Consider the following 14,069-nt stretch of genomic DNA (forward strand, 5'->3'; position numbering starts at 1 on the left):
CCTGTCTAGTCCTTCGAATCCGAACCCTCGGACGGGAGCGCCGCCGCACTTCCCAAGCGGCGCACTATCCAGTGCGCCACCGGGCCGGCCCAAGAACTTAACATATTTTACGTATTCTAAATATTTGAAAATCTAAACTCAATTATATATGGTGGTGAAATACTTATAAAAACCTGAGAAAATTTATAAACTTAATTTATTAGGTTTGCCTAAATCATTTTGAGAAAGTTTTGCTTATGGGTCAGCTGTTTGAAAGTTCTAATAAAAATACTAAAAATACATTCATAAATTAAAGTAGCTCTAAGTAGTTTTTTAAAATGCACATAAATTTCCTTTGGAAAACTGAAAATAATCTGAAATGTGCATGTATTTGTGTTAAAAGCAGAGGCAAATATATCTTTGTTTAAAAAAGAAAAAATTATTATCCAATGTGATATTAACTGTTGGTCCATAAGATTAATGTGGAGAGTAGGCAGTTTTATAACCTCCTGGATTTTCCTGCAAAGCCATCAGCCTTCTTGGAAGTGTTTGTTGCTTCCTCCGTAAAATTATTAGCCTAATTATTTTTATTATTGTCTTATGATTCTTCAGCAACATTTGTAACATTTTACATTATCTCAGCATGATTGATAGCTTAATCTGATTGACATAACTCTTTGTTTTGTCTCTCACACATAGAGAGATTTGAATGAAAATCACTCTGATAAAATTTTTTTAAAAAATTAATTTTCAAGAGCAATGAAGCAACCTGAAACAGATATCTTCTCCCTTTTTTTTAAAACAAAAAAACCTAATTCAGATCAATAATTTCAATTCTACAGTTAACTGTATACAATTTACATAATTAGGATGTTTAAAAAATCTTTTTTCATTTAAACCTGTTATATAACAGAAGGTCACTACAGTGGTAATTAAAATTTTTGTTAACAATGCCTACAAGACATTCTATACCTACCTGCCCAATACAAAGCCCAGTCATTCTGGCTTTATGGATCTGACATACCTTACACACATAGTAAAGATAAGAAAGAAGAATGGCAAGTGCTCCACAAGCTGTCCAACTAAGTATGGTCAAAACAACTGTCAAAATGAGCAAGTCAGGTGATATCATCTTGATGTCTTTAGGAAGTTCAGAGGGTCTGAAATAACAAGAATAAAGTTTTAAAAAATATATTCACAGATATTTATGCAGTCACATATAAGAAGAAAACAATATAGTACTCTGCCAGTCTCTCCTGTTTATTAATATATCAAGTATCATAAGGTAAACAGTAAGATTTTTTTAAATAAAGGCAAGTGATAACATACATTTGATTTTAAGTTCTGTAATACACTGTGATAGTTCCTCTTCCATTTAGATACACTGTGGCTGATACTTGTATTAAGGAAGAAAAAATGTTACAAAAGATACATTAACTTTACACCCTGTGCCATACATTCCCAATCTTGATAGGAGGAGGGACAATTTTCTATTTCTTAAAGCACTGAAATTACTCAGCTGCTTGATGGTGTTACTATCAGAAACCCCTGTCAGAAGCATCTTAAAAGGGTGGAGAAGGAAGCACCATACCATAATGCCCTCTGTGACAAGAAATTTCATAACATGTCTGGTAAAGAGGAGTGGCAATGGAAACTAGATTATTTATCAGGAAAGCCTACCAGTAACTTCAAACTGTGTCTTTGGGCCTATAATAAAACTTTAGACAATGTTTTTGGAGCTTTTATACATCTCATCTAATCTGATGCTAAATATCTTCATTGGAGTTTCTTGACCTTAGATTTGATTATAGAAATCAGTATATAAAAGCATTGCAAGAGAAACAATTTCTCCTGGGAAAGATTTACAACCATGAAATTAAAAAATACCTGTGTAATTTGTCAAAATTTGTGATTAACTCTTGAGTACTAAGGTCAAAATCAAATGTAGCATTTAACTTGCAATAAATGATTAGCTCTGACAAACACATAACTTTGAACACCAACCCATACTTTTGCTAGTTATACATATTTCCTTAGAAACTAGTTTAGTAAAAACAATTAATTTGAAGGTTCCCTATCAGAATATAAATTTTTTCTTAATTAAGAGCAATAAGAAAGCTTTTAGTCATTCATTCTTTACCTTTTCAAAGTTAGCCACAAAGAAGAAAGGAGTCTCACAGATGTAGAAGAGAATAGGCCGCTCCAGTAGGCAGTACATGTTCCAAACAGAAAGAGAATCAAGGATACAAGGGGGAAACACATACTCTGACTAGTTAAAAAGATGGCATCTAATTCTGGTAACAATAATATGTCCCATAATTCTTTAAACCATTTATACCTGTGAAAAAAAAGAAAATATAAAAGAAAAAAAAAAACAAACCAACAAATGACATTCAAGGATTGAACATTTGAGATGTTTGATGATTCACTTCCCATAATTCTTTAAACCATTTATACCTGTGAAAAAAAAGAAAATATAAAAGAAAAAAAAAACAAACCAACAAATGACATTCAAGGATTGAACATTTGAGATGTTTGATGATTCACTTGAGTCCCTAAAGTTCCATGGTATTTAAATTGTAATTATACTAAAAAAAAAATTTTCATTCTTTGTATGAAACAAGTCATTTATCTTCCAAGTGAGCCTGAGTCTCAGTACAGCTTTACTGCTCTCTATTGATCCTTGTATAAAGTAATGTTTTTTCTTTTTTTTTTTTTTAGTTAGAAAGCCAGTAGGTAGTTGTAATGATGAAAGAAAAGAGATCTAAGTAATGATTTTTAACCAAAAAACACAACATATCAATAAATTAAGAATGGAATATTAACTAGTATTAGAAGTCTAAAATACAGTGTGCATGGGAAGTAAGAGAAAGTGATCAGAAGCACTGTTTCATCTATAACCTATAATTTGTGTTTGTGAATCTGGGATACTCAAAGATCATGGACCACGTACATCCATTTTGCAAATATTAAAGTCCTAGTATATTTATAGTCTATGTTTAGACTGATATAGAAGTTCAATAATTACTTCTGAAATGATTATACTATTGAAGTAAATGACATACTTATTAAGCCTTTGCTTAACAGAAAAATCCCATTTAATGAAATAAGTCAATGGCCAAATCTGTATAAAAATTCATATAGCATTATGGAACTAAACATGTTTTTTTATATAAAACAAAATTAAAATCATTATCACAGATAATAAACTTACCCCAACAGAAACTTAATCATAATTACAAAAGGATCAACTTTGTATGGTTTGGCTTCCTTATCCAACATGGTAGCATATTCTAAGCAATAACCTGATGATTTAAAAAAAAAAAAAGTTATATGCAACAGAGAATTCACAATATAATAGGGTATTATAGACACCCTGTATTGTCTATAACAATAACACATTTTATTTCAGAGAAAGCAAGGGTCTTCATTACTATCATAGAAACCCTTTTTGAAAAATTAAAAATTACTAGGGACAGCCTGTGGCTCACTTGGGAGAGTGTAGTGATGATATCACTAAGGCCGGGTTTGGATCCTTATACAGGGATGACTGGTTAGCTCACTTGGGAGAGCATGGTGCTGACAACACCAAATCAAGGATTAAGATCCCCTTACTGGTCATCTATAAATAAATAAATAAATAAATAAATAAATAAATAAATAAATAAATAAATAAATAAATAAATAAATAAATAAATAAATAAATAAATAAATAAATAAATAAATAAATAAATAAATAAATAAATAAATAAATAAATAAATAAATAAATAAATAAATAAATAAATAAATAAATAAATAAATAAATAAATAAATAAATAAATAAATAAATAAATAAATAAATAAATAAATAAATAAATAAATAAATAAATAAATAAATAAATAAATAAATAAATAAATAAATAAATAAATAAATAAATAAATAAATAAATAAATAAATAAATAAATAAATAAATAAATAAATAAATAAATAAATAAATAAATAAATAATAAATAAATAAAATATTACTGTAATTCAGTGGTTCTTATATAAGAGTACACATTCAATCATTTGTAAAACAAATTCAGGAAGTCAAAGCTGGGTTGTCACCATCTATATTTTCACAAAGCTCCACAAGTGATTTTTTTTTTTATCAGCACTGTGTTTTAACCAAGTGAGCTAACTGACCAGCCATCCAAAGGTGACGTTTTAAACAGTTTTATTGAGATATAATTCTCATACCATACAATTCATCCATTTAAAATATATACAATTCAATGGTTTTTAATATACTCACAGAGTTGTGCATCCATCACCACAGTCTTAGAACATTTCATTACCCCCAGAAGAAACTTTGTTCTCCTTAACCATCACCCCTAAATTCCCCATCCCTAGGCAACCACTAATCTACTTTCTGTCTCTACAGATATGCCTATTCTGAACATTTCATATAAATGGAATCATATGATATGTGATTATATGATTAGATGAAAGGACTGGTTCCTTTCACTTGGCATTTTTTAAGATTCATTCATGTTGTAACATGTATTGGTACTTCATTTCTTTTTATTGCTGAATAATATTCCATTTATGGATATACTACTTTTTAAAAAAAATTATTGAAACATTGAATGTACATATTTATGGGATTCAGAGAAATATTTTGATACATGTATACAATGTGTGATGATCTATTCAGGGTAATTAGCAGACTCTCCTTATTGCAAGACTTAGTCATTTCGTTGTGATTTGCACATTTGGTCCTTCTCTTCTACTCGTTTGATAACATATGGTTAAATCATTATTAATTATAGATTCCTGGATCATTTATCCATTCATCAATCGATGGACATTTGGGTGGCTTCCACTCTTTGGTTATTACGAATCATACGCCTATGAACATTTGTGTACACATTTTTGTGTGAGTGCATGCTTTCATTTCTCTTGGGTACACTCTTAGAATGGAGATGCTGAGTTATATGATAGCTCTAATGTTTAGCTGCTTGAGGAATTGTCAGACTGTTTTCCAAAGCAGCTATACTATTTTACATTCCTACCAGCAGAGTATGAGAGTTCCAATTTCTCATATCCTTGTTAACACTTTTTTTTTTATGTCTTTTTTTATTACAGTCATTCTAGTAGGTATGATCAACAGGGGATTTTTGACTTGCATCCTTGGTTCAGAACTACCCTCTTTAATTGGTTTGAGACATAACCATACTTAAATCCTCTAGATTAACCAACATCAAATATCCCTGGGTTTTCTGTGGATTATGTAGATGTAAATTCTGTACCTTTGAGAATTAATTATCAAGTCAGTTGAAACTAAGAATGGAGTGTCTCATTCAGACTTTTAAGCAAGATAGATACCTATATTCAAGTCTGATTGATATCATACTGCCAAACTAATATCTTAATTAAAAGGTTGGGTCTGGGACAGATCACACTGAATTGTGTTTTCCTCTTTCTGGAACATAGGTTAAATCAGGTTAGAATGAATACTAAAGACAGACTTGAAACTGCACAAAAGTCATTAAAAGGCACTAAGTAGCTGCAGAAGGATTTGGCACAGTGGAAACAATTTATGAACTGCTTTTATAATATTCTGGCCCCACTCTTCTTTCCTATTTCTTGCCTCCCTTGATTACTATCCAAGCCCAACAAATCAATGTTTAGACTTCTAGGAAACTGTTCTAATTGCTATGCTCTAGGGGCTGTTTTGTCCATTGTTTTACATATTCCACATCTGCCTCTCCATATCCATTCTCCACCCGCCACTCTTCTCTGAACTCTGGAAGGCTAACTTTTATGGATTGGCTTCCAGTTAGGTTTGGTAAACGGGGGTACTGGCAAATAGGAGGGTAGAAGGAAATAAAATTAGAGTATGAATTCCCCCCCTCCTTTTTCCCTGCTGAGTCATAGGTTAGCAGTGCCTATGACTACAGTGTTCCTGTACCCAAGGCTGCAATACCAGTTATGTTGCCCATTCTTATAGCCCTCCAGGATTACTCCCTCTCTTGCCTTGGTACCTAAATTAATAACCAGATGGCTCTGTTGCTAGTCTGGTACTTTTATCATTTCTTGTTGGATTCCCTTAACGCTGCACATACCTTGAAAACAGCTCCTTCATTAACATCTCTATCATTCCATTCAGTGTGCCAGGACCTAACTAACATAGCTGATATAGCCCAAATATTACACTGAATGCATACTGTGTGCTTGGCACTATGTTAGGCACTGGGAATAAAAGAGCAAGATGCCCTCTATGAGGCTATATTTTTTAAGGGGTCCTTAGACTAGAGGGAAGAAACTTCAGGCACCAGGGTACAAAATGGAGAAAACAAGGAATTTTCTTGGAGATGTCTTAAAACTTAGAGAATCCCAAATCCCTACATACTTGGGAGAGATGGGCCGTGAATTTTCAAGAAATTACCTGTCTTATTTAGCCACACTTAGGAGGAAAAAGTAATAATGAATCATTGGCCCAAGGAAGAAAGGAGGAAAAGAGAAAGGGAAGGAGGAAAGGAGGGAGGGAAGGAAGCAGGGAGGAAGAAAGGGAGGAAAGAAGGAAAGAGGAAGGAAGGAGGAAAAGAAGGAAGGAAGGGGAGTAGAGAGAGAAGAGATAAAAGGGAGGAAAGAGGGAAGGAACCAAAGGAGGATGGAAGGAGACAAACAAAGATGACATGGAAGGAAGTTACGGAGTGAGTGCCTCCTACCAGAAGTCTACAGCACTACGAAGTACTCGCAGCAGCAACAACAAGAAGAAAAGGGGCAGGGGAGGGTAGGAAGAAAACCTGAATCTGATCAAGCCTGTAATTCTAATTACCAACTTACAGAATATAGAGACCATGTTCAACTCCACCATTGGGTTGTAATCAGAGAAATACAATAATTAATAGAATTAAATACACACACAGAGAGAATTAAGAAATACAATAATTAATAGAATTAAATATACACACAGAGAGAATTAAGTTGTTCTACTTTAATATTCATAGCAAAAGGAACTTAAAAATATAAGCATTCTTACCTGTTGAAAAAAGAGAGTATAACTGTCCTCCATAAGCAAGAAGGATACTAGATATAACATAAGCAGGAAGAGCTCCACCATGAAATCTAACTACCTGAAAGACAGGCAAATCCATGGGAAACTTCTGAATATTCATATTAATGAAATAAACGTACTTTCTCATAAAGTAAAAAAGTTGTTTTCACTTTAACCTTTCCTGACACACGCCACAAAGTTATTTTCAGTAATGAGTGTCAAAACTCTTAAATAAAAATTTTCTAATATATAGCATATTAGAAACACATCTGAATTTTTCATCAAAGGCACATAATAGAACATATAAGTGAGTAGCATATACTACAAACTGTTTTTCGTGCCAATAAAAGGCATGTTTATTGAGCATTTAATATGTTCCAGGGATGATACTAAACACTTTATATGCATTATCTCACGCCCACTTCCCAATATCCTTTGAGGTAGTTTTTATCCCTAATTTTTTTTTTTTTTTTTTTTTTTTTTTTTTTTTTTTTTCGTGTCCGGCAACGGATCGCAACCCTCAGTGTTGCGCCCGTACCGGACCAGGACCGGCAACGGGATCGCAACCCTCGGTGTCACGCCCGCACCTCGCTCAGCCAGTGAGAGGGAACCGGTCTGTATGTGGGATCTGAACCCTCGGCGGGAGTGCCGCCGCGCTCCCAAGCGGCACACTGTAGCAGTGCGCCACTGGGCCGGCCCGTTTTATCCCTAATTTATAGGTGAAGAAATCCAGACATGGGGATCCCAAGTAACTTGCACAATTAAAAATGTAACAGGCAAATTACTTACCCCTCACTCTCTATGCCATCATCAGTAAAATGAGATAAACAGCACTTACCTCACAGGTGTGTGAGGCTTAAATGTGTTCACACTTTTGTAAAGCATTTGGAATAGTAACTGGCACATTGTAAGTAACTGGAAAATGTTAGCTGTTATTATTCTTTTTAATGCCCTTCACTATCTTTAGAATCTTGCAAAATGTCCTACACAGAGTATACCGATCATAAAATTTCTTTTTTAATGACAGAGTGTTATTGTTATTAGTATTAAGTTTTATATTGGGCTATGGATACATCTGGGTATACGAAGTACAGCTAAATCAACAATCATAAACTGTCCTCCACGGCTCATAGCCAAACTGTTTGTAGACATCCCTCATTTGGCTTAGTATCTGAGATAGTATTTTCTTAAATTTTGAATTAGATGCCAACATTGCAAAATTAAAAGATTTCACCTAAAAATCCAGAGTTCCAGTTACTCTTAAAATCTAAGGATTTGGCAACACTGGACTTCATTCCTACATAGAAATGATTTACTAGAGTTTATGAAATTCACTTAAACTTTCAGTTTACTGCTTTGTTTCTTATTTTTTTTTTTTGGTGGCTGGTCAGTACAGGGATCCAAACCTTGACCTTGGTATTAAAACACCACACTCCAAGCCCCTGAGCTCACCAACTAGCCCTCAATTATTTTTTGTCCTTTTTCATAAGAGGTACATTAAAGAATATGTAAATATATTTTTCTCTTTCCTTATTTAGAAAAAATATTAATTTTATGAAAAATTATCTACTCAAGGAATTGTCTACTCAAAGGCTAAGGATTCTCCAAAGTGGTTGCTTTTTTTTTAAATGTATAAAATATATGACTTTAATTCATTCTCCTACTGCCTACAAGCTAAATTTTTAAACAAACATGAAGAGCATATCTTTTCAATAATTTGAGAAGGACTTAACTCAATTACCACAAATTCTTTATCTGACACTTTATAAAGTACTCACCTCTGATCCTGCAACACCCATACATCCTCACTGTTTAGGAAGATTTCCATGCCTAAACAATACTAGTCTGTCCTCTTTTGGAGTACAATTACGCTTGACTATAAATTATCAAGATAACTTGACTTTTCTTGTCGCTAATCTGAATTATGAGTCACAGGAATGATATGGATAACAGAGTATGTTATATTCTCACCCCAAACCACCATGTACAATAACATGTTTTTTGGACGCACTGTAATAAAAATAAAATAGCATGAATTATTCCTCCATATTACAAGAGATTTAACAATTGGTCCCTTAACATTTAAAAATACTTATTATAACTATCCATGTTGCTATTTTCCAACTTATACTAACATTTAACCTTCCCTTCCTAATTCAGCATGAAATTTTTATACATTAACTTGGAATTTTTTAATGTTCGGTTTTAATAATAATCACAATCTAGTTTTCACCAGTGAGGATCAAATGAGATAATGCATATAAAAATGTTTCTAATTTATTTGTTAGTTTTATTATAATTACAGTATTTAATGACTTAAAGTAAAAAAATTTCTATTATGCCTGTATTGCAAAATACAATAAACCAAAAAAATAAAGTACCAAAAACTACAATAAAAATTTTACTGAATTTTAAAGCTAATATTATCTTATTTAGGTCCACAATGCACAACTGTGCAAATTATAACGATGTTGAATAATGTGTTGCTCTACTGCTTGATGAATTATTTTTGTAACATTCTTTGCAAATAAATTTCAACACATTTATCTTTAATAGAATTTATTTCTACCTTTTACAAACATGCACAATATAAAAAGCTCCTTGAAAACGTTCACTTATATGACACAGCCTACAGATTTTAAAGTATTATGAACTATCGTGTGGTATGAGCAACATGAGGTCTTTATACGACATTCATTTAGGCAAAAATACTAATTTGTTTGAGAATCAGGTATTAGCTCTCATTCCTAGGATGTATCAAACATGAAAATATCACCTTAAAGCAGAAGTTGGCCATCTATGGCTTGTGGGCCAAGAATGGTCTTTAGATTTTATTAAAGAAGAAGAAGAATGAAGAAGAAAAAAGAAGAAAGAAGAAAGCAGCAGCTACAGCAGTGGCATCAGCAAAAGAGACTATATGTAATTATCTGGCCTTTACCGAAAAAGGTCACAACTTCCCTACAGTATCTGTTCACAAGCAATAAATAATCAATCAGAAGTTTCTCTTACCTGTCCAAGAATTTGTGAAAAGGAAGTCTTAACTGTCACCTAGTTTAAAACAATTATTAAAAAATAAATAAATAAATAAGGTTATTTCCCTAAACTCCTTTAGTTCATATTTTATTAAATTGAGCACTTCTGTTACATCTCCAAGTACAATTAATTTTTTACAGCAATCAACCTAAAGACACTCAGATCTTAAAGAATCTTCTGAACCACCATTTAAATTGTATAAAATGTAGTTTTATCATTTAGTGTATTTTCCTGTACTCAAATTCTTTGATAACTGGATGAATGCTACGGTATATATTGACTAGAATATTTAATTAACCAGAATATCTTATAACCAGATTATGCCAAGTAAAGGAATTTATACCAAAATAATATTTAAAAAGAAATTCATTCTTTAATTCTTTATGCCATAAATATATATTTTTTGACATTAAAAGGTCTAAAAAAAGAAGGTAAATCTTTCTTAGGGAAGTTATAAAATGGTTAGTGAATCTTCATAAGACCAAGGAATATGAAGTTTATAGACACTAGTTATTTCTTCTGTTAAAACACAAAAGAAATATGAATTACTAAGCATATGTTACCCTACGTGTTACTTAAGCTACTATAATACCTAATTAATTATTCAATTGCCCATTTCATAAAAAATGATCAGTAAGGGTTAGATCATATAATAAGAAATTATGGAGAATTCCTAAAAAGTAATGATTTAATCAGACTTACAAAAGATATTAGAGTAGATGGGCAGTACTGTATTTTGACATAATATGGACTTCATGAAATTATGCAATATTTGTAAAAACATGGACATTATGAGAGCATGAGAATTTGGAGCCAAATTGTTAACACAATTCTTACTATCATTTTGATATTAGAAATATAAACCTGCAATTTAAAAACCATTAAGCCCTGCATAATCCTTCAGTGTTAGAAACAGAATGCAAGATATCAAAGCATGCATAAATTCCATGAAATCTAAATTAATTAATAATACAGTTCCAACCAAAGCCTGGTTGTAGAAACAGATTCCATTAATTTGACAATACTAATTTTAGTTTACCCTAAGAAAGTTAAGTCTAATAAAGAATCCAAATATTTAAGCTTGGTTTCAAACAGTTGAGCAGAAATAAGATATTTCACATAAAGCAGAGTGTTGTGATGTCACTACCACTGAAGCGCATAATTTAACCACTTAAATCTGGAATCCTTGGAACCTAGCTAGCATATTCTGATATAGGGAGAGACTCTTTTAGTTCATGAACCCGTAAGTAAATAAAACATTACTCACAAGTCTATTTTCCTTTCTCTTAACATGGAGATACATGTTGATTATAAAACAAACACAATAGGCACTAGATTGCACATATTAATTACTAAGAGAGCTTAAAATAATTAGTGTAAAGAACAGAAGATCTTTAAGCTAAAACAGTAGAGCTGTAAACCAATAAGCATCATGTCAATTGTTGTAGTAAAACCATGTCAGCTGATTTCATAATGTTCTTTAATTTATGATAGATTCTGGACTTTGGGCTTTCAAATTTAGAAGGTTAATCTGCAGTCTCAATTTTTGTTTTATTTTCTGTTACTTACTAAGATGTATATATTTTCAAATGGTCCAGCTAAGGAAATACTGAAGATAATGGGCAAAAGAGAGAATATTTAAAGTATCTTAAATGTCTATTTCTTGTATGCATTGGCTTCCACATCACCATATATCTGAGGCTAATATAAAAAAACATTTCCAGCTTATTCTATAACTAAATCTTACTAAAAGATTAAGGAAACATACAACTTACCTCATATTGACAGTCTGATGACGTGTACATTTTTAATAATGCCACATGGCTGTCATTTTCTGGTTGAGCAATATGGAGTTTCAGAGAAATTTCTGTGGAAGATGGAACCCTGAAGAAATAACTTAAATATCAATTCTCAAATATAAAATGTTGGTAAATAGCCATAGTTACGTCAATCCTCAGCATAATACAATGAAATAATGTAGAGGATGCTAGATGCCAGACACTTTTTCAGCCATATCACATTTGTCTAAATGCTCCCTCTAGGACACCAGAATTGGGGGAAATGGTGGAAAGGGGTTCATGTTTCAAACAAATAAAGTTTAAGTTCTACATTATTAAATAAGAATACTATATATTATCTTAAATTATGGGCAAAATGCTACATAAAGGATACATTTTTTTTCTAAGAGGCATTTTAATAATTCATATGATTTAAGTAAATAAACGAAGCAGAATATCTATTATTCCAGGCTGGCTAGTTATCTCAGTTGCTTAGAGCACAGCCTTATAATATAACGCCAAGGTCATGGGTTTGGGTCCCCTTGCCAGCCAGCCACCAAAACAAACAAACAAACAAAGAATATCTATTATTCAAAACACCAAAGTTTAAAGTATATTCTTTCATATACTTACTGTGCAATGGTTAGTGAATCTTCATAAGACCAGGGAATATGAAGTTTATAGATACTAGTTATTTCTTCTGTTAAAACACAAAGGAATTGAGATTACCAACCATATGCTAACCTAAATGTTATATAAGCTACTATAATACCTAATTATACAATTGCCCGTTTCATAAAAATGATCAGTAAGGGTTAGATTACATAATAAGAAATTAGGGAGAATTCCTAAATAATAATGATTTAATTAGACTTACAAAAGATATTAGATCATATAAGTAGTACTAAGAAACTGAAAAAATATTAAACAGCTAAATCTGAATTACTGTTATAATAAGACAAAGATATATAGTATTTTTAAAATGTGGATATTTAAAATGAAACAGATGAAAATACTTTACTGTTAAGGAAGGATCTATGTTAAATCCCTTGGAATATAAATCTTTTCCATTATTACATATTTAATCTTACTTCACATAAAAATATATGGAAAAATAAGTATTACAGAAAATCCAAGTAAAGACCTATTGATTCTTCTAATGACAATACTATTTCTTTTATGTTTCTTAGAAAATAAAGTTACCTTTGACTCCTGAGCACTTGCTTACCACGTTGATTTTAAAAGCTTGGTATATCTAATAGAATCCGATCACAAAAACAAAACAAAAATACAAAAGTTTATTTGTTTAACTAAACAGTAAAGTAAAATCAAATCCTTCTTGCTATAGTCAGAACAACTACCTGTCCAAAGTTCAGAAGCTCTATATTGTAGTATAGGCCGCTTGTATTTAATACCACTTTCCTTGAAGACAATCCTGTTGAATTAAAAGTACTGTATTATTTCAAATATCAAAGAATTTTTTTTAAATGCACTGATTGCTTAAATAATGTTAAAATGATGCTAACAAATTTTTAATATTAAAAAACAGTTTACAGGTTTTCACTTCTGGTATGGAGGAATGAACTCCTAAAAATCTAAACTTCCTGCAATATGATCTGAACCAAATACAACATTTATAATGACTTCCAATCACATCTATGTGTTTTTAAAAAGTCAAGTACGTTTCCAATTTCAGAAAAGTATGCATTCTTGGCAGATCTTTTATCTTACAAGCTTACTATCTTTAATGGTAGAGGTGATTCTGAGTTGCCTTTTCTGTATTGTTCTGAGTATTTTTGTACCAAAAAAAAAAAAAGGATGAGGGGAGAGATAAAAACTGTAAAAGAAGTTTCCTCTCTCAAGTAACACAGACTCTTTTCATGAACAGCATATTAAATATTTAAATGACAGGGCAGGACAAAAGGGCACAGTAGCCAACCCAAAGGAACTCTCAATATCCAAAGCTGGAACAACTTAAGCAAAAATCTCTCAAGTAACACAGACTCTTTTCATGAACAGCATATTAAATATTTAAATGACAGGGCAGGCCAAAAGGGCACAGTAGCCAACCCAAAGGAACTCTCAATATCCAAAGCTGGAACAACTTAAGCAAAAAATATATAATAAGGGCCGGCCCCGTGGCTCACTCGGGAGAGTGCGGTGCTGGTAGCGCTGAGGCCGTGGGTTCGGATCCTGTATAGGGATGGCCGGTGCACTCACTGGCTGAGCATGGTGCATACAACACCGTGCAGAGGG

At 32.0% G+C, this 14,069-nt stretch overlaps 1 protein-coding gene across 1 annotated transcript in view; it reads right to left on the minus strand.

Moving 5' to 3' along the window:
• Positions 1 to 14,069, minus strand: part of PGAP1 (post-GPI attachment to proteins 1) — an 83,441-nt gene that overhangs the window by 10,629 nt on the left and 58,743 nt on the right. The window contains exons 15-23 of the mRNA XM_008568519.1: positions 13,175 to 13,248; positions 13,017 to 13,068; positions 12,447 to 12,513; positions 11,811 to 11,919; positions 10,012 to 10,050; positions 6,988 to 7,081; positions 3,194 to 3,284; positions 2,120 to 2,317; positions 1,004 to 1,139 (exon numbers count right to left, since the gene is read on the minus strand). Coding sequence (XP_008566741.1) covers positions 1,004 to 1,139; positions 2,120 to 2,317; positions 3,194 to 3,284; positions 6,988 to 7,081; positions 10,012 to 10,050; positions 11,811 to 11,919; positions 12,447 to 12,513; positions 13,017 to 13,068; positions 13,175 to 13,248 — 860 coding nt within the window. The remainder of the gene's footprint in view (positions 1 to 1,003; positions 1,140 to 2,119; positions 2,318 to 3,193; positions 3,285 to 6,987; positions 7,082 to 10,011; positions 10,051 to 11,810; positions 11,920 to 12,446; positions 12,514 to 13,016; positions 13,069 to 13,174; positions 13,249 to 14,069) is intronic.

This window comes from Galeopterus variegatus, unplaced genomic scaffold (genome assembly GCF_000696425.1).
Source record: "Galeopterus variegatus unplaced genomic scaffold, G_variegatus-3.0.2 Scaffold420, whole genome shotgun sequence".
Classification (NCBI taxonomy): Eukaryota; Metazoa; Chordata; class Mammalia; order Dermoptera; family Cynocephalidae; genus Galeopterus; species Galeopterus variegatus.